This window comes from Thamnophis elegans, chromosome 2 (genome assembly GCF_009769535.1).
Source record: "Thamnophis elegans isolate rThaEle1 chromosome 2, rThaEle1.pri, whole genome shotgun sequence".
Lineage (NCBI taxonomy): Eukaryota > Metazoa > Chordata > Lepidosauria > Squamata > Colubridae > Thamnophis > Thamnophis elegans.
The window spans coordinates 122,142,126-122,164,162 of NC_045542.1; the positions used below are offsets into that span (position 1 = coordinate 122,142,126).

Sequence of the window (22,037 nt, forward strand, 5' to 3'; positions counted from 1 at the left end):
CTTGTCGATCAAAAGGTCAGCAGTTCAGTGATTCGAATCCCTAGTGCTGCATAATGGGGTGAACTCCCGTTACTTGTTCCAGCTTCTGCCAACCTAGGAGTTCAAAAGCACATAAAAAATGCAAGTAGAAAAATAGGGACCACCTTTGGTGGGAAGGTAACAGTGTTCCGTGCGCCTATATGAATTTATTTATTTATTCATTCATTTAATTGATATGCCACCCATCTCACAATCAAGTAACTCTGGGCAGACTTCAATGAATAGCAAGCACCCAACAATCCAACCCTGAGATAGATATATTCTTCAGCATTCTTCCTTTTTTTGTCACAATTTCATAAGCCATTGTTAGTTGTAAACCTTCAAATAAATACCATGCATCATAGATTCTCACTGTAGAAGTGGGCATGTCCATGAGTTATATTCAGAAATATTTATCTTTTCTTTATAGTCGCACTGATACCACCATCATTTGTACCATGCCAAGTATGGAAACTATTACCCACGTGGTTGTTTGTGTACAATTTGAAGACAAGTCTTGCATTGGTTCTAATAACTTTCAATATGAGAAAAATCCAAGTATAACAGATATCAACCCCAAAAAGAGTCCAATCAGGTAAGATATCTTTCTCTGTGAGATGTTGCAGAAGTGGTCAAGAATAAGTCTAGTGCATTCCTGGAAGTTGTGTATATTATTCTGAAGTTCAGATCATAGGGAAGAGGCAACTTCCATGCCTGTTTTATCCAAGGGCAAATAATTTTGTCTGGTATAGAGACAAGGACCTGACATGCTAGTCCAAAAGCAACCACTGTTTTCAATCCCATGGGGCAATTTCCAGTCTCTTGGAATGATAGCAGAGGAAGTCCTCAGGCTTTCTGATGATTCGTTCTAAGTACATCAAAGCATTTTACCTTCTCTTTTGCTTCCTGGCAAAAAGTTGTCCCCATATACCCATTCTTCACTGAAATTTCGGTAAATTTTGTACAATAAGGATTGTTGGAATCCAGTCACTGATGGGGCACAGCACCAAATTCATGAAGCAGTGAGGCAAAAGATGACTACAGTCCTGGTATAGTGGCTCATTGAAGGTGTCAAGTAACACCTGGTGCAGAACAGGGCCTGGTTTCTCAGGAATATCTTGCTCCCACGATGGTCTTCAAGAATTTTTTTTCTCTACCCAGCTGTCTGGGAAATAGTTCAGTCACCCAAAACACTGTCAGGGCATGAAATTCAGATCTAGAACCTAACCTATACCTAAAATGTTATAGACAATATTGGTTCAACTTCTGAAAAAAGTTATGTTATGTTTTATTAACCATTTTTATGGAAGGAATTATTTTTACCCCCATCCCCCTTTGCCCAATATGCTGTATTCATTCAACATAGTTGGAAAGATTTCCTGTGAAAAGTACCATTGATGAGTTAAGCACTTGTTCACTTTTAACCCAGTTTCAACTAAGAGTACCAACTCCAAGTAATAAGAAAAAAATGTTAATTTTATATGCTTCAAATCATATAAAAACTTCAGGCAAATCCATATAAAATAGTATTATTTTATTGGTCCTCACGTCTTATATAGGTTTCATATTTTTATTAAGAAACTAGCATGTTTGCTCTTAAAATACATTGCCTTTGATGTCATTTCTTCTTCAAGGCCTCTGGGCTCCTGTTCCTTTCTGAATGTCTATGAATTCATTCCCTTCTTAATACTTATTTAAGTATAAAAGTGTAATGTGAATAAAGAAACGAGCAAGTATACCTCAAGACCATGTCACTCAGAGTGTGCCTATAAGGCCAAGACTCCTGATCTTTAGTAGTTCTTTAAAGGGAATTTTGACTTTTAATTACAGAGACCAAATTTTAACATGCGTGAAAAATCTTTGAAAGTTAGCAGTGATGACACTTCCCATTCTCACTGCTTGATGTAAAATTATATTAATTGTTTTATTCTGTAAATCAAGAGAAGTAGCTCAAAAATGTATGTCAGCCGCTGTAAAATGTAACAGCTTATGCTTGGCAAAAATGTATATTTAAAATTGAGATAAATATAATGCTAAATGATATTGTACCAACGGCACTGGTACTGCAGTCCAATCAAAAACTCAATCAAAGACACTATTGAAATGCTTAGGAATGATCACCATATTACACTTTCCATTTGTTTCGCTGTTTTTCCTTGCTATGGTGCTATAGTTTTGTTTCACAGTTATCTAACAAAGTAGAGTTTTTCTTCAAAGAAGCCGTATCCCCCAAACCTTTACGCTGAAATGGTATGAGCGACAAAAAATTTCTGAAAATAGATAGAGCACAGCGTATTAGGGCTTAGAGAAGCTTAAATGATTTGTGAAGTCCTGTATGGGATATTCTGGTTTGAGTATTTTTGAGACTAGATAGATGTATTGTTATATTCTGATTTCCTAATGATCCATTGTAGTTAAAGCAGACGGGATATGAAGTGTGTGAAATAATAAAAATTTGGATGCAAGAGAAAGCCCGGATAAAGGTTTTTGGTAACCAGTGGTGATAGGCCATTCCCCTGTTGTGCTCTCAACACCAGTGGCATGTTCTAGGGTCATTTCATTATTTCCTTCAATAGAATCTGCAGAGAAGGTGCCACATTTAGCTGTCTAAAGGCATCTTTTAAAGGGAAAAGTATTCAAACTATTGTTTACTCATAAGCAGCTGCTACTAGAGGTTTTGCTTTGGAAACAAGACAAAAACAAATGTTCAGCAGTGAAATGTTTCTTGATTAATTGATAATCTTATGTTCCAGTGGCCTCTTGAATACTCCTGGATGCTAAACGGTATCACTGATTTTCTTGGCCTCAGTCTGATGTTAGCAAATGTCTAGAAGCAAATCATTCTCCCCTTGTGATTTGGCTGGAGAGGAGCAGAGAAACCTAATATGTATTTCTGAGACCTGGTTGGGTGAAGACAAGAGTAGTCATTGTAAAGATTTCCCAGGAGTTTTTCGGGACCTTCAAAAGCCTCTGCTCCAGAAAATGAGGAGCATGTTAATAAGACTATAGGAAATCATAAGTACCGTATTTTTTGGACTATAAGACCCACTCCCCCCCCCAAAAAAAGTGGGTGCAAATGTCTGTGTGTTTTATAGAGCGAATACTGCGGAGAAGAGGTTGGTGCTGCACTGATCAGCTGTTCTAGGCAGTGGGGATTTCCGCTGTCGCCCATTCACGGTGATTGGTGGCGAATGGGCTGTGGCGGTAAATGGACTGCAGTGAATGGGCCATGGTGGTGGTGAGCGGGCTGTGGCAGCGGCAAAAGGGCTGCAGAGGCAGATTTTTTTTCTTGTTTTCTTCCTCTAAAGCTAATGTGTGTCTTATAGTCCAGAATGTCTTATAGTCCAAAAATATGGTATTTGATACAAACATGATTATGAAGAAATGATGAAGTGTGTGCTGTAACATCATAACCCAATACCTGACCTTTTGTATTTGCCTCTAGATACAAATATGTAATCCATGTGGCTTGAACTCTTTTCATTTTATTTTTGTATATATGGGAAAGACATGTCTTGGTTACATATAAATCTTAAATACAGTCTATTTATACTTGCAAAGTATATGGATAAAACAATCCATCTGTTCTATATGAAGTATTGCATCAAGTTAATAAAATATTATATAGTGATGTCCATCAAAAACCTTATTCTTCTACTTAAACAGCAGAAGGTTGTCAAGTCTTTCTAAAAGGGGGGGATTATTGTTGTCAAGTGAATGTTGTGACAAAGATTTAGGGACAAATGTAGGTTTCTATGGCTTTGAAATTAAGTCTTGTTTTTTCATATTATAGGTACTGGGAAAATGTACATATTTCATAAACTTAATATTTATTCTATAATAAAGAATTACTATTAGGTCTGTGCAAATTTATTTTATATATTTTACTTATGACGATTATATATCCCATTTATAGTAAAAAAAACAAAAACCTTCAATTTTTCATCTAATCCCTTACCTTTCTGTTTACCTTTATTCTGATTTAATAGCGGCGGCAGAACCATCACTGTGGAAGGAAATGGATTTTTGATGGCTCAGAGTATGTCAATGGTTGTTCGTGCTGTTGGAAAAGAACAAATGGTAAGTCTTAACCAGTGAAGAGTAAGGAGCAAAATGTGTAGAAATGAAAAACAAAAACTTTGTCTAAGCACCTGAAAATATTTACTCAGTAAGTACAGAAGCCTCAGTTTTACTTTCTGTTTTTATAGACAACTTTACTGTCTCATTGCTAAGCAATTTATGATTCCACATGTATCTTTTATCATGACATTTCAGTAAGTCTTCAGAAAGCAATGAAATGTGCCAGGGTGTATATTTGAGCTGGTACCTTCCTTTGCCATCAGCGTCACTGTTTTGTTTGTTAAGAGATTCAAAATATATGTGTGAATTGATCTTAAAGGCTAATGAGATATGTTTTTGGAGACACTGGTTTTACCACCCATAGCCATTATTTTTCTATTTATAAAAGGTTTGGATTATAAAGTTTTAAGTTCGTGGGAACTTAATTCCAATGGGAATTGGGGAGGGGAGATCTTGCTTAAAATTACTATTGCATAGTCCTTTTTTTCTGAGGGTAATTTATGCTCAGGTTCAGAGGTCGGTTTTTTTTTTGCTGTCAGCTGTATGAAATAAATATAAAATCAAATGCTATGCATATTTTCTCTACTCTAGTTATCCTCATGTATAGTAAGTTAGGCTAAAAGAGAATGAGCTGTTTGGTGGGCGGTGAATGCTGTTTCCTCATTAGAGAAAATTCTGAAAAAAGCAAGTTTTAGCATTGGGTGCTTTCTTTTCATTTATATCCTATGGTCTAGAATTTGTGGTTTGAGCTATATGGCTTCTGCCATTATAATGTTTATGATTCTGATCAGTGCTTCTTCCCTTTTTCATTTTCATATATTATGAACAAAGAAATGCAATTAAAGTTTTTGCAGAATTGAATTCTATCTCTGTTTTTTCCAGTCAATATTTTTAAGTATTCAGGAATACTGGAGGTCTTTGTTTCTGTTTATCTAACATCTCTTACTTTCTGTCTTCTGTAAACCCCAAAGTTGCTTTTTCAAAAGGCAACTGGACTTTGTTTTTCCTTGAAAACGCTTCACTTCCCATCCAAGAAGCTTCTTCAGTTTTGACTGAATGGTGAATCCATTTAGACAGAATCCCCATAGACACTGCCATCAGTAAAGTTGAATTACTGTATTTTTCGGAGTATAAGACATACCCTTTTCCCCCCAAAAAAGAGGGTGAAAATTTGGGTGTGTCTTATACACCAAATGTAACCCACCTCGCCTCCAGGCCAAAAACATGAGGCATGGAGGCAGTGATAGTCTGTGGCAATCCCTGCAGCCTGGAACAGCTGATTGGGGATATTCTGGCAGTCTGATCCACCCGCCAATCAGCTGTACTGAATCAGACTGCAATAAGTGCTGAAGCTGAACTGGCTGGTCAGAATTTGCAGCAGTAATCACATTCAGAAAGCACACACAAGTAATTGATTCAGCAGAATTCAAAATAATAATAATAATATACAATACATTACCAAAAGCAGGTTTTCCAAGGTAGCAGTATATACAAGCAAAACACAAGCAGCTTCACTTTCAGTTCTCGCTAATCCATGTTCCTTCCTGTCTTGTTGCTCATACAGCAAATTTCAGAGTGCAAATAGCCCTCATTGTCTGATTTAGTTGCTATGCCTATTCATTGGCTGACCTTCTTACCATGTGTCAGCTGAATACCATGAATGCTGGTAGGCAGAGGCATAAGTTTTTTTCTTCTTATTTTCCTCCCTAAAAACTAAGGTGCGTCTTATACTCCAGAGCATCTTATATTCCAAAAAATACGATACACTGTAGTTTTTCAGTCTATGGAAGTATCTGTTTTTGTTTTGGCAATTGCAAATTGTTGCCAACTTTGTAGAGTCTCTTTTGTCTATGTTTGATTTGCTTGCTTTCTTCTGTTTTCAGAACTGTAAAGTTCACTCGGACACTGTGATCACCTGCCCTTCTCCGGCTGCCTCTAATCTTACTGGAAGCAAGCCAGCATTAGTGGACTTTTTCATCAATGGACTCCTGTATACCGACGAGAGCCTTTTCCCCTTTGAATACCCTGAGGAAGCTGTACATGTTAGCAAATTCCACATGGAATACTATACAGATCCCCAGTTTTTCACAGCCAATAAAGAGAAATTGATTAAACATCATCCTGGAGAGCCTTTCACCCTTGTTATACATGTAAGAATTTGGAATATGCGGACACTGAGAGAGAGGAGAATGCTTAATGTGAAAATAGTTACACGCCCAAGGGGAAAGAATCTTGAGAAGGCAACAGAGACTGGCATAGGCAGATGGTCACCTTTAATCATTACATTGATTACGAGTTGGAGAAGGAAGACTTGGCTCAATTAAACAGTAAAAATTTAGCCATGAGAATTCAGATAAAAGTTTGTTCTTTTTCTAACAACTTAAGAATATGGGTAAATAAAAACAATCACAAGGGAACAAACGTATGACCGAATAGTAATTGAAAAAGCATTCTTATTCCAAAAAAAAATACCAACCTGCTTATTCTAATAGCTTATCTTAAGTAAAGAAGAAAATTTTGATAAAGTAATAAGTTGATCAAGAAAAAAATGCTACTTGAAGGCCATTATGGTGACTGAAAGTCTTTACTAAGCTTCAGAAGCACTGGACAGTGCATTCATCAGCGCGTAATGTAAGCACTACCTTCCCTCATTCTGTTTTTCTCCAGATTATACTTCATCTGTTTCCCATTAGGTTTCAATATTAACTATCAGGTGAAGATCAAAAGCACAATTTGCGTTCAAGGCTTTTTAACTCAAGTTTTCTATTCTGGGAATTTGAAAGGGATTGGTAAACAACTCCTGTTTTTATATGCATTCATATCTTAGCTAAAATAGAAAAATAAAAAGGTTGGGGAAGAGAGTTCTGTATTCGTGCCTTGAAAAAAATGAAAGGTGCTATCTGAGAGCTTTGAAGTCAATAGAGTTCAGAAATAAAGTTGAGGGCTGAATTTAGTTCCTGGTAGAATCATGTTGCTCTTCTTTATTTCTCTTATTAGAAAGAGCCTGACAACCTCGGTCTGAAAAGCAATGAATATGAAGTTAAAATTGGCCTAATTTCCTGTGAGATCCAAATTGTTTCTGACAAAATCATTCACTGTTCAGTCAATGAATCTTTGAGCACTTCAGAAAGAAAACTCCCTGTTACGGTAAGTGATATGAGTCTGAAAGCATGTGCCAACATGTATATAATTTGCTTTGCAGCCCATCTAGTCTCTCATGCCCCATGGAATTTGGCTTCTATTACGAAGTCCAAGTAAAAATTTAAAAATAATATTTTGCCTTTGGCATCTTCTGTTGAAAGAGAATAATATCAAAACAGTAATGAAAACGTTCAAAGGTTATAAATATGGTGCCATGAAAAAGATAATTTTGTGGCATCTTAAAAACAAATAGGTTTAGTATAAACTAATATGGTTAATAATTATCATAACAAAATAAATGTATTAGACCTTAAAACAAGGATATGCAACTTTTCGTGATTTAAAGGCTATACTAGGTTTTGCACAGTGACAAGGACTGCGTGTCCAAAGTAGTGAGAATGAAGGACCACTTCAGAGGTGGGATTCAGCTAGTTCTCTCCGATCCGGTCGAACCGGTAGTGGCAGCGGCAGGAGGCTCCGCCCACCTGCCCCAATGTAATGCATGAATGCGCATGCACAGAAGGCTACGTGCAGGCGCAGATGAGGCATGCGCTCGCGCTCACATTTATGAACTGATAGGGAAGGTAAGTGAATCCCACCTCTGAACCACTTGGGGGGGAAGTTTCAGGGGTTTTGTCTTTTAAACCACCCACTTCATTTGTTCTTGAGTAGACTCTGAGACCCCAAAAGGGTGCTGATTGGCTACAGGCTGTCTCTGGAACACATATTTTACAATCCCGTTTTACAGGTTGCATGAGATCCTTCTTACATGAGATTGAAGAATGCATAAGATTCTTCTTACATCTCCAGGACTGGGCATGGTTTTATCATGTTAAGTTATCCGGAGCTGCTGGAATTTCACTCAACACTATCTTTATATACACAGGTTGTCCATCTCTGTGTTAAAATCTTTTAAAATATGGTCTGAGAGGGAAAAGAAAACTCAAGGATTGTATCCAGTGATTGTTAAATATTGTTGAGTATTGTCTTCTGAGCATCAAAATACACAGTCTATAAAGATTTGACGTTCTTCAGACACAGAGGGCATTTTTGATCAGGGAAGAAAAGGGATTCTCTGTGAATGTGGAGATGCATTGTACTCCGTGCTTTAAAGCTATCTCTCTAATGAACAATATTCATCACAGTCTCTTTTTTCAGTCATCCCACCTGAGGCTAGAAATAATGTTTTGGATTTATTTCCCGTAGAAGCCAGATGATAGGTGAAAATCCAATTGAGTTGCTCACACTGTGTAAAATCCTGTGCTTTTGTTTCCTAGGCTTTCTAGGATAACATTTATCCATTTAACAGGCTGCAATTTGCTTATTGTATTGGTCTTAACCTTTCTGATACTTTTATTCTTTAATATTTTAATGTATTTTTTATTATTATGTAGCTGTGCCTGTTGATAAATGGAAATGGCTATTAGTGAGATCATGGACTCTGCTTCAGTGGATTATTCTGGCAGAGTTTCGACAGCCATCTATCAGGGTTGCTTTCATTTGGATTCCTGAGTGAACATGGAGCAAACAATACCCATATATATATATATATATATTTGTACTTTTGAAAAGCTGAGAGAAATACCTATTGTACGTACTCATAAATAAGCCCATTTGTGAATAAGCCAAACCGTATTTGGGGGATGTATTTTGGCACCTAAAATTCTTGAGTCTCTATGGCAATAAGTAAATAATTAGAAGGAACACAGGTGGGCTGCAGTTGGGAATATTGATGTAGATTTAACATCTATACAATATTGCCCTCTATCCCCCATGTCCATAAATGACAATAGTTCCCACATATGGAAAAAACCAAAGGAGACATACTCAGAGATATCACTGGGATGAAGATTTCAGTGAAGAGCTGAAGATTAAATCAGCTCCCTAGCCATTCTGTTCTTATTACCTGGAAAGTTATGTGATTCAAACTTAAACTCCCTAAGTTTCTCTTTTCCTCTTTAAAATATAATGCTTAAGTGTTACCAAACTTTTACAAGGGGTGAGAAGAGAGGGGGAAGTAAGTAATTCAAACAGAAAATTTATAATGCCATTTATAATGAAAACTTCCAATGAAAGATGAGAAAGATTTTATCAAAGTTACTGGCTCTGTCCAAAATAAATAATGAGATGGAATAATTAAAAATCATAGAATGTGGTTTGTTCAAGTGGCAATAATTTAATGATGAACTGTAAGTCCTGTCTACCATTAATAATTGCATAATCTATGTAGTAATCCTCAGTAGTGTCACATTTTTTTCCTTCTCTGAACACACACAGAAACATACACACTTAAGAATAACAGAATTGGAAGGGATCTTGGAAGTCTTCTAGTCCATATGCACTGAATACACTGGAAGAAACAGTTGCTCTTAGTAAAAAGTATTTCAAGAATTGTCAGGACTGGCTGTGACATTAATTTTGGCGTTAGGAACTTGGTCAGACTTTTAATTTAATAACAGATGCTCCACTCCAAATTTGATGGCAACATTTCCTTATCAGGAGGAGAGGTTTACCCCTTTTATTTTCATTGCAATTCTGAGTAGACTCTACCAATATGGTTACAAGGCTTTGAAAAAGGAATGAATATCCATTAGGATTAAAATGGGCAAGGGAAAGTTTGAATTGTATCCTAGTAAAAATGATGTAGCCTGACCCTGTCAAATGCATTTCTAAAATTAAGATTTCCAAGAATACATCTACCATAATGTACAATGTGTTTTTAACAGTCGATGCTTTATACAATAATACAATAATACAATACAATAGCAGAGTTGGAAGGGACCTTGGAGATCTTCTAGGCCAACGCCCTACCTAGGCAGGAAACCCTTTACCGTTCCAGGCAAATGGCTATCCAACATCTTCTTAAAGACTTCTAGTGTTGGGGCATTCACAATTCTGGAGGCAAGCTGTTCCACTGATTAATTATTCTAACTGTCAGGAAATTTCTCCTCAGTTCTAAGTTGCTTCTCTCCTTGATTAGTTTCCACCCATTGCTTCTTGTTCTACCCTCAGGTGCCTTGGAGAATAGTTTGACTCCCTCTTCTTTGTGGCAACCCCTGAGATATTGGAACACTGATATCATGTCTCCCCTAGTCCTTCTTTCTACTAAACTAGACATACCCAGTTACTGCAACCATTCTTCATATGTTTTAGCCTCCAGTCCCCTAATCATCTTTGTTGCTCTTCTCTGCACTCTTTTTAGAGTCTCCACATCTTTTCTACATCGTGGCGACCAAAACTGAATGCAGTATTCCAAGTGTGGCTTATCAAGGCATTATAAAGTGGTATTAACACTTCACGTGATCTTGATTCTATCCCTCTGTTTATGTAGCCTAGAACTGTGTTGGCTTTTTTGGCAGCTGCTGCACACTGCTGGCTCATATTTAAATGGTTGACAACTAGGAGTCCAAGATCCCTCTCACAGTTACTACTATTGAGTAAGCATTTCGTTTTTGTTGCCTAAATGTAGAACCTTACTCTTTTCACTATTGAATTTCATTTTATTAGATAATACCCAATCTTCAAGTTTGTCAAGATCCTTCTGTATCTTAAGCCTATCTTCTGGAGTATTGGCTATTCCTGCCAGCTTGGTGTCATCTGCAAATGAGTTCCCCATTTATTCCCTCATCCAAATCATTGATGAAGATGTTGAAGAGTACTGGGCCCAAAACAGAGCCTTGGGGTACTCCACTGCATACTTCCCTCCATGTAGATGCAGTTCCATTGAGGACTACACATTGAGTGCGGTTGTTCAGCCAGTTACGAATCCATCTGTTAGATGCTATCTAACCCACATTCTTCTACTTTATCTAGTAGTAGGTTATGGTCTACCTTATCAAATGCCTTACTGAAGTCCAAGTAAACTATATTGACGGCATTCCTCTTGTCCACAAATTTGGTAACTTTGACAAAGAATGCAATAAGATTAGTCTGGCATGATCTGTTTTTGACAAACCCATGTTGGCTTTTGGCTATTAGTTTGTTTGCTTCTATGTGTTCGCTAATTTGTTGCTTGATTATCTTTTTCAGAATCTTTCCTGGTATTGAGGTCAGGCTGATAGGTCTGTAGTTTCCTGGATCTATTTTTTTCCCTTTTTTGAAGATGGGAACCACATCAGCTCTTTTCCAGTCTTTGCAATTCCCCGGTGTTCCAGGATCTCTGAAAGATATATTTACCAGGACTTATCATCTAAATAGCAATCGCACTTATATACCGCTTCACAGTACTTTACAGTCCTCTCTAAGCGGTTTACAGAGTCAGCATATTGCCCCCTGTATTCCTCTCAGAAACACAGGATTCTAGGCACTGCTCTCTCACATGCTTAATATTCTTTTTCTTGTGCACAAGCTTTCTTCAATATGTGATTGACTTTGTGATTTTACGAATATTTCTGGGCTATGTCACTTAGTTGTTCTGTATATCTTGCTTTTCATACTGTTCATACATTGGCTTCTTAGGGGTGACAGACGGAGATTTATATCCAATGCCTAATAATATACGCCATAGCTTTTTCTGTTTGCTCGCTCCAAATTCCAGTTGTCCCCTTTTTCAGTAAATGTATTCATATTAAATTGGCAGAAAAAATGTTTTCATTGAAAGAGATAAAAAGAGAGGGAGGAGTAAAGACAAAATCATCCCGTGAAGTGCAACATTTTATAAACATAAGATGAAAACTAAGCCAATGCATCTGAGAAAAGTTTTTCATTTTTGGGGTCTTTATATATTGAATTCCATTGCCAAAGCAAAACCAACAAATATTAGCACTATGAATTTCCTAATATTTTGCTAATAAAATCAGACATTGATCATAACAAGGAAGATGAGATTTGTGACGGTGTGAGCAGCATATATGTAATTCCAGGTACAATTTGTTCAACTGAAAGATAGTCTATGCTGTTTAGCAATTTATCCAATCCCAGACTAGTCATATCACATCAGCTGTATATGGGTAAAATATGGGTGATTTTTTCACATGTTTGGCATCTATATTATAAGGCTTGTCTAACAACAAGGATGACAAGTTTTAGAAAATGTATTCATCATCTCAAACTGGTTGGTTGGTTGTTGCGTGAGTAGCAGAGGGAGGGGGAGGGGGAGAGAGAGATCTCGTAACGGTGAAAAATGATCATGTCACATTTTTCCGTGCCATTGCAACTTTGAACAGTCATTAAATGAATTTAATGACTACTAAATAAAGTTAAGGACTACCTGTATTAATTTTTGGAAGTGAAAATCGCAGAATCAATACTACTGAAGCTCTGAAGTCACAGCCAAGTTGCCTTGCTGAGTCCTGATTCTATAATGTTTAGGTGACCTTATGTTCCTCTCTTTTCCTTTGCAGGCTTTCATTGATAACTAGTACAAAGTCTGTATCATTCCTTCCAGTGTCATCATTGCCTCTTTTCTTCTTTCTCATTTATTTTTCTTAGATGTCCATGTCAAGTTTCTGCTTACAAGCTGTCCTTTCCATGAATCCATTTAGCTTGCTTCCATAAAACAAGATGGAAGCTATTATTGCTGAATTAGAAAGGCCAGTCATCATAACTAATATTAAGGAATGGTGGTATTTTCCATTTATGTTGGATATTAAGCCTACTTTTAAAAGTTGCACCTAGTACTTGCAACTATTTATGAGAATAAGCAGTCATTTGAGTTTCAGTCCAAATCAAACCTATCCATTGCTTGGAAGTGTTAACCCATTCCTCTGCAATATATTATCTACTCAAAATCTTCCCCCTTTTCCCAGCTATTATTTACCTATTTTTTTCCCCCAAGTAATATCTTTGGGAACAAATTACAGTTGTAAAGGATTTATGGTAGGATACTGGGCCGGAAGGAAAGGGTTATCTCTTCTGCGTATATTACCATTGCAAACCTGGTTTGGTGTCTATGCAATCGCTTTAAAAAGCAAACATATATATGTCGGTAAAATGAGGAGCCAGATTGTTGGGGCAATATGCTGTTTGTTGGGGGCAGTATTCTGATTCTGTAAAACCACTTAGAGAGGGCTGTAAAGCACTGTGAAGCAGTATATACTATAAGTCTAAGTGCTATTGCTATATAGCATGTGGTCTAGCCTTCAGGTTATTTTTTTTTTAACTTTGAACTGATATAAAATATGATATTCTAGTGGTGTACCACTGTGCCAATGGTTTAGATCTTTTGTCTGTAGAACACCTTTCTGCTGTTCATAAATGACCCTCTCTTTTTTTTTCACTCTTCTCCATGAGTCTGAAAAAGTTTGCAACTGCTTTAAAGAGTCATCTCTTTGAAATTTATGCAATTTAAGTAGAGTCCTGGAAAGAGAGACTGCTTTAAACAATAGGAATAATGCACTGTGCTTAGGGGCATGCAATGCAAGGTACAAATAATTTTAGAGTTCACAGCTATAATATTGCTTATAAATGCTCTCCATTTACAATTTCAGTTTTTCCCCTTCTTGGTTCTACTTCTTTTTTATTCTCTCCATTCATCTTATAATCAAAACTCTATCAGTGGAGAGTCGTTTTTTTTTTAAATAAAGCATGTGAAAACTGCCAAGATTCTGTTTTTGTTGGCTGCTGTACACCCTATATTGTAATAGGCTAGAATGTTCTGCCAGTTTTTAAAAGCTATGAATAAAGCTACATGTTTTCCTTATCTAATTAAAGGAGGATATGGAAAGTTCATTTTATTTAATTGCTATAATACATATTGATTTTTCTCTTCAAAATCTGAAGCCTAAAACCATATTTTCCCAGCATTTAAGATATGTGAATAAATCAGTTTCTTCACCTGAATCTTCCTCTGGACTTGAGTTAGACTTCTTGATATGCAGAAGTGGCAAACAGTGAGTTACTGTATTTCTCACTCTATGAATGAGAAACCAGATCAGAGCATACCTGGCCATTATAAGTGCAAAGGACAGATGGAAACAAAGAGAGTATCAAGTAGTCCATTAAGTAGTATGAGCTAAAAAAACTAAACATTGGCATTTTTAGAATTTTGGCTTTATAACTAATTATTAACTGCACTTGCTGAAATTCTGTTGGCACTGGCTTTCAGCTTTCTTCAACACATTCTATTTATTCTGAGTTCTTGGATCTTCTTATGAGCCTATTATATGGGTCCATTCCTGCCTTGAGCTGAATCATGATGCTTGCTGGAAATGATTATACTGGAAATTATTAGATATAATTTCCTTCTCACCCATTTCTCATGCCTCTACTGCTGTTTAACTTAACTTAAATTATTTCATTTCTTTCTCTTTAATTTCCATTCCATTTTACCAACATAATATCATTGACCAAAAGATATCTTTGATCAAAATTGCATGGAAAATGATAGAGATACAATATTGTTCAATATAGCATGGACCTTCTGAGCCAATGGTAGGAATTGGGAGGCATTGTGCTACAGTGCTTCATCTACTTCTTCATCAGGTGGTTCTAGTTAGTGTTGAGGGAAGAGATAAGAACCATAGGCCATCACTGATTGGGTGATTCAAGGTTCAACACACTCTCTTCTCCTGATTAACATTTACAAGACTCCACTAGGTGAAGTCCTCTGTCAGCTCATGGCTTGGTATCATCAGCATATTGATGATATCCAGTTTAACAAGTGCATGTGAAGCTATTTAGGAACTGGTGGCTGTTTTGGGTCTGAATGGGGAAGAATAGACTTTAACTCAATCCAGACCGAAGTGGTTATAGTTGTTTGGTCTCCCAGGGTTGTGGCCCACCAGCTCCGCTGGCAGCAGACTCAGATGATGAGGAGGTTGGGGAAGAACTTGGGCCAGTTCTGGAGCCTGGGGAAGGCTCTGATGGATGTTCAGCATCAGACACAGTGATAGAGCCAGGGCTGTCTGGCGTTTCGCAGCCACTGGAGATGCAGCTGCCCTTGGAGTCAGAGATGTGTGAGGAGGAGGAACAGCTGGGGCCTGTTCCAGATGTGTGTGTGTGCACAGAGCAGATAGGAGAGGTGAACAACGAAGGACAAGGAGTCAACTTAGGAAGCAAAACAAATGTTGCTGAATGGCCCCTCCCTGGCTGGGGAATAAATAGGAGGAAAGGCGAGTGGTGGTCATAGCAGACAACCATTCACATTTCTGGAGATTTTGCTCATTGTGTTTCATGTGACAAAGACTGCCTTGTCAGAACTGAGATTTGTTTATTAGAACTGACTTAACTTGCAACCTTTTGGCTGGGAACTCATGGTCTTGCAATTGTCTTAACAAGCTGATAAAGCCTATTTCGTCCGTTAACTCCTTGTAGGACTCTTGCCTGGACTTTGTGGGTGAATGCAGTTAATTCACAGGGTGTAAATAAAGAGGGGGGTTTCTTTGTGAGGAGTCTGTTTCTTGCTTCTGCGAAGGCTGGATCAGAACACTCAGTTCATGACATTCCCATTATTTGTCTTGAATGGGGTTACATTTCCTCCTTCAAGAGATATGCACAATTTTAGAAGTCCTCCTCCTGCTGCTGCTCTTCAAAGAGCATGTGGCAGCTGTGACCAGGGCAATCTTTGAACAGGTACATCTTTTGTGCCAGTTGTGCCTCTTTCTTGATCAGGAGACTCTTCAGATGGTCATCCACACCCTGATCAACTCACATCTGGACTGTTTCAATGAACTGTACCTGGGGCTTGAAGACCATCCAGTTCAAAATGACTTGAGCTTTAATGGAGATCATCCTTGTCATGTCCATGTGTCAGCACTGCCATGGAGGCAGCATTGGCTACAGTTGGCTTCCAGTGCAGTTCCAAGGTGCTGCTTGTTATCATTCGTTATCATTTAAAATTCATCATGGCATAGAGCCTGGCTATCACCATTCTCCCATTATTTTAGTCTTCCCAGGACATTTAGGCAGAGTGGGTATGCTTGAGATCCCATCAATTAAACATTGTTACCTAGGAGGCCAATGAAGGATCTCTTCTCTGTCTCTGCCCCTGCTCTCTGGAACAGCATCCCTCCCCCCAAAGATATGGAGGGCGCCCATTCTCATGGGGTTCTAAAAAACGCTTAAAACATTTCTTTAATCCAAAGCCAGAGGTTAATAGGAGTATGTGTGTTTTTATAGTAGCTGTTGTAGTACAGGATGTCTTGTTTTGCTTATGTTTTTTATTGTCGCAACTTTGAATTAGATTTTGTAAACCACCCAAGGTCTATTACAGGAGAGTGTTATAACAAACAAATTAAATAATAAATTAAAAATCATTAGTAGTAATAATGGTTATTATTTTAATTTGGAAATGCAATAAATCTGTAGAGATTCTCAGTCATCCAGGTCATGGTTGTCCCAAAGATGCTTTTTCAAGAGGCAACTGGACTTTCTTGATTTTTCTTTTGAAATGTTTCACTTCTCATCCAAGAAGCTTCTTCAGCTCTTGACAGGATAGTGGGGATCCTTCCATTCTCCATTATCCTGTCAGAGCTGAAGAAGCTTCTTGGATGAGAAGAAGAACATCTTCAGAAGGAAAAAACAATAAAGTTGAGTTGCCTCCAGCACCTTTGAAAATTCAATGGATAAACTTCAAAGCAAAATAAAATTTACTGAAAGTAAGAAAGTTATTTTATAGATAAATTCATATTTGGGATACAGAGAGTTCCTGAAAAAGTATCTATACTTCTAAACACAACAGGAAAAAATAAAACCTAAAAAAGTTGATATACTTTCTACAAGGATTCTTTGCTGAGCAGGAATATTAACTTTACTCTTTTACTTTATATCCTAGTAGTATTATCATGTAATCTCTGTGCAGCTGTTTCTATTTTTTTTGTCAATCTGTCTGAGGATCGTTATCCCCAAACTCATTATTCTTTGTACACATACACAGGCCTGTGATAACAGTTGTCCAATCTGGAAATGCTAATCAAAATAAGTCCTGCTATTAAGTTACATTATTGTGATTATTGCAAAATTAGAAACTATATACTTTGCAAAGTTCAGGCGTTCGTGTCAAGCATCTTTCCCTTGCAATGTGATTTCTTTATTTCTTCTTTCTTTTCATTAAATAACTGGCCGATAGCTTCTCTCTGTTCTTTCTTAGATCCAAGTTGGGAAATTCAATCAAACAATTGCTATGTTGCATCTTGGAGGAAGTGAAACAGCTATCACAGTTTCAATAGTCATCTGTAGCATCTTACTCCTGTTCTCTATTGTAGGTAAGAAACCATACTGACTCCAAGTATGTTAAGCATGCATTTTCAACACACCGAAATTGTTAATATCTATAAAATAATGTGCTTATCTTAGTACAGTGTTTCTCAACCTTGGCGACTTTAAGTCCTAAGGACTTCAACTCCCAGAATTCCCCAGCCAGCTGGGGGATTCTGGGAGTTGAAGTCCACAGGGCTTAAAGTTGTCAAAGTTGAGAAACACTGCCTTAGTAGGAGGTTGAGTGGGCAACTTTTATGGGATGACCGCATTTTCAGTAATTATTTTGGGATTTAAGGATTTTAAAAAGATGTTGACCTTAGGAGGTAAAGCAGGAAGGCAGGAACATGATGACATTGTACATGTGAGCAGAACTCAACTTTGTAGGTTTCTCCATTTCAATATGAAAGTCTCTTGTTTTCCCCTTTTTCTAGGCCGATAAGTCCAGACTCTAAACACACCATAACTGTGTCATTTCATCATTTAAACTGGCAGGAAGTTAAACTATTAAGGTTTGACAATTATTTGGTGGCTCTGGAACATGCAGAAAATAATCTTGTGAACGGCATGTAGAATATCAGCTGTCTACTCCTGTACAAATTTATTTCAATATAACCTGTCCTGCATCCATATTTATTGTGGAAGTGGACCCTCTTACCTCCCTGAGAAACATGAAAAGTGAATTATATGACTCTTTTGGTTTTTTAAAGCTTCTTGGTATTTTCTTTTTGAGTGTATTTTCTAATCCATTTAACCACTTTCTCAGGCTCCCACTTTATTTTTTTATCCATTCACTCTTCTTTCATATACCTTATTTCCCAATACAGTCTTCATTCTCTTTCTATAACCAGACTATCTTAACATTCATCTCTCACTGTTTATTCATTCCATATTCATTCAACACCCATTCATTCTTGACTCTTCTCATCTCACCACACCTGTTGCCTTATTCTGGTTATAATTCACCTTTTATGTTCCTCCTGACATATCCAATTCTAATTTCCATATAACAAAGTGAATAGAGCCACAATCTGATACACAACCGTTTCTACTTCTTCCAGTAAATATTCATTTCTCAAAGATATCATATATTATCTATCACTTTTCTACTGTAATTTATACATCTTAATATTTCTTCAACCATTTCCCCATCTTTAGGAAACATTATGCCTAGGTACACAAATTCATTTATTTTGATATATGCATTATTTCTATCATCTATCACATGCATTACTTCTGTCATCTACAATCTATGCATTCAGCAACCAAGCTTTAACTCTATAATTGCAGAAAAAGTCATTATCAATCAAGTTCCTTTGCTTTATCATACGCTTTCTCTAGATCAACAAACATACAATAAACTGTCATGCGTACATTTCTGCTAAAGAGCAAAAATCTAGTTTGCACACTTCCCAAATTTTGGTTATCTGAATATCTTGATCAGGGATCTATTATATGTCTTCTTAGGCATGTTTAATAATCAATTGTCCTGTAACATTTGAATTTATACCTGCAGCATTAATTTTTTAAAACATTCCCATAGCATATATGATTTCATTTTCATCCATTTTTTTGGACTTTAATGTTTCATTAATTCCACTCATTAACATATCATTATCATTCAGATAAAATGTCTAAAATGTTCCTTGGCTCACTAACATTTAATCCTCACCTTTAATTCTTAATACCATCCATTCTGCTGGAGGCTCCTTGTTTAGCCTTTTCATCCCTTTGCAAAACAAATTTTATTCATGTCAGAATCATTGAATTTTCTCTTTCTCTATAACCTTATCATTCCTCACACTTTTTTACATTCTTTGGCATTATACTTTTGTCAACCTGGCCATTATATAAAGTTTTTCTACCATGCTCATTTTTGCAGCATTGTTCCTGTATATACATTCTTTATATGTATTTATTCTTCTCCACAGCTACTTATAATATGTTATCATTTGACCAGACATTCTTTTCCAAACTTTCTTCTCTGCAATTCTAGACTTTTCAGTGCATTCTGTAACAGAGAATTTTTCACTCATCCAAGCAATATCCACATCATCTTTCCTTGGGTCCAGTGACATGCAGTGAGGTTTATGGCTGATGAGGCACTGACATTATCACAATCTTTTTATTAAAATACCTTTGTAATACAGCGGGTTTTAATAAAAGGATCCACGCTGTTTGTTCCACCCTTGCGTGTTTCGAAGGGGTGGCGGGCAAGAGCATATCTCCGAGCACCATATGCAGTGACCACCAATGGCCAACAACAACAAAAAAAGAGATTGGGGGGGAGCATAGGAGTTCCTTGTTGTGTTTTCTACAAGGGATGGGAGTCCCTCTGGGGGGGGAGGAGAGAGAGAGTGATGATGATGATCACAATTAAGCATCAAAAACCTTTTGAGTTTGACAATATAATACGTTATCCAAAATTATAATCTTATTTTCAGATGCATTTTTTTGCCATCTCTGTTATTTTCTTTTTAAAAAATCAGACTTGCTTTCAATTTGTGCTTTCTGGCAAACTACAGTTTTCTTGGCAAGAGATCTAGCTTGCCATTGCTTTCGTCATAGGTCTGAGAAAGTTTCTTTCCTTTCTTTCTTTCTTTCTTTCTTTCTTTCTTTCTTTCTTTCTTTCTTTTCTCTTCCTTTCTTTCCCCCTGATTTGTTTCCCTCTCTTTTCCCTCTCTTCCATTCTCCCCTTCCAGCTGTCTTTCATTTCTCTCTATCTCTCTCTCTTTCTCCCCTTTTCTCTTTTATCTCTTTCTCATGCATGCAAGCAAAATACCCCAGGACCATGGTGGCGGGACAGAAACTCCTTCCGCTGCGCTGCGGAGAAGAGCCACACTGTGCAAGAGACCTCCTTAGCATGAGCCGCAGTCCCTTTCATTTTGGATCAGGAAAGAGGGGAAAGGGACTGCGGCTCGCGCTGACCTGAGTCTAGCGCTAAGGAGTCTCCTGCACAGCATGACTCTTCTCTGCAGCACAGCAGAAGGAGTTGCTGTCCCCGCCACCATGATCCTGGGGTATTTTGCTTGCACGTACAAGAAAGATATGAAAGAGAAAAGGGGAGATAGAGAGAAATGAAAGAGAGCTGGAAGGAGAGAAGGAAAAGAGAGGGAAACAAATTAGAGAGAGAAGGGGAGAGGGAGAGAGAAATGAAAGAGAGCTGAAGGGAGAGAATGAGAGAGGGAAAAGAGAGGAAAACAAATCAGCGCTAAAAGCTACCCTCGTCCTCCCTCCCTTCCTCTCCACAATCTTCCCCCTGAAAGCTTTTTCACAAATAATACCAGCAGCCATTTCATCTCCACCAAAGTAGATACATACACACACACACACGTGCGCGCCACACACACACGCACGCACACCAAACAAAAAAATAAAATAAAATAAAAAATGGCAGAAATGGAGAAAGAAGTGAGACCTCCAGAAAATAAAAGAAGCAGGAAGCTGGCTCATCCTGTAAAAAGGGAAATCAATGAAGAGATGAAGATACATCTCTGCGCTCCCCCTTTACTGTCACTGTATCGCAAGCGAGAAGGGAAGAAAAGGGGAAGAGTTGAGTCACAGGAAGAATGAGCGCCCTCTACTATGAGGCAGGAGAACTGCGTGCCTCACCTACTTCGAGATTTTTTTTTAGGCTTTTAACCCTCGCTTTAACCCTCGAGCGATCATAAAACACCTAAAAAGTCAGACTAGATGAGGCATGCAGTTCCCCTGCCTCATAGTAGAGGGCCCTTTTTTAGAGGCTTTTTTAAACAGTTAGGTAGTCATTCACGGTGAGGCAGCAGCTAGCTAGCCTCAATTTATCACTCACCTTTTCCCTTTTACATTTTTTTTTCTTTTCATGATGAGAGCAGTGAGGCTGTGCCTCACTTGCCTCACCTGACTGCACGTCACTGCTTGGGTCCACTTTTTGTTCATTCTTTTAGGAGATTAATCAATTTTATAATCCTTTCTCTTTTTCAAACAGGATACATATTTTCCCTCCATAATTTCATTCTTGTTTTTAACTTTCTTTTTTTCTCATTATTTTTCTTCCTATGATCTACCTTAACACTTCCAAAATGGCCTTTCCTTCAATCAGAACATCTCATTATCATCTTACACTCACTAATTTTCTCAGAGTTTCATCATAAACAAACCAAATCAATCATGCTTTTAGATATATTCCCATTAATTTTTTGCCATTTATAAGTTATGGAAAAACAGAGATTTTTTTTATGCTCTGAGTCATCTAAGCACAATCAAAACATAACTAAATTAATGTTAATATTTATTGCTTTAATATTTTTCATTGTTTTTAATTATTGTAAACTGCCTAGAATCGCTTCCAGAATGCGATGGACAGCATATAAATTGATTGATTAATTGATTGATTGATTGAATGAATGAATGAATGAATGAATGGCAAACAAACAAACAAACAAACAAACAATCTCTGCTTTCCCCTAAATTATCTTTGGTTCTTCCAACACTGCCATTCAATGGAGCATAACATACACCTACCATCAACCTAGAGATTCCAACTTTTAATTGATTTAGATTCCTAAATCAAATCGATTTATACTTTTTGACATCAATTTTATATCCCTTTTATTCATGTTTAAAATTGCCTTTGTGTAATGTGCTTCATGGAATCTACTCGTTTAAGTCCACTTCATGAGATC

The 22,037-nt window shown here is 37.3% G+C and overlaps 1 protein-coding gene across 1 annotated transcript in view; it reads left to right on the forward strand.

Annotated features, from left to right (window-relative positions):
• PLXND1 (plexin D1) overlaps window positions 1–22,037 on the forward strand; it is a 165,032-nt gene that overhangs the window by 91,892 nt on the left and 51,103 nt on the right. Inside the window, exons 16-20 of the mRNA XM_032210671.1 lie at window positions 449–613; window positions 4,008–4,098; window positions 5,982–6,248; window positions 7,096–7,245; window positions 17,267–17,381. Coding sequence (XP_032066562.1) covers window positions 449–613; window positions 4,008–4,098; window positions 5,982–6,248; window positions 7,096–7,245; window positions 17,267–17,381 — 788 coding nt within the window. The remainder of the gene's footprint in view (window positions 1–448; window positions 614–4,007; window positions 4,099–5,981; window positions 6,249–7,095; window positions 7,246–17,266; window positions 17,382–22,037) is intronic.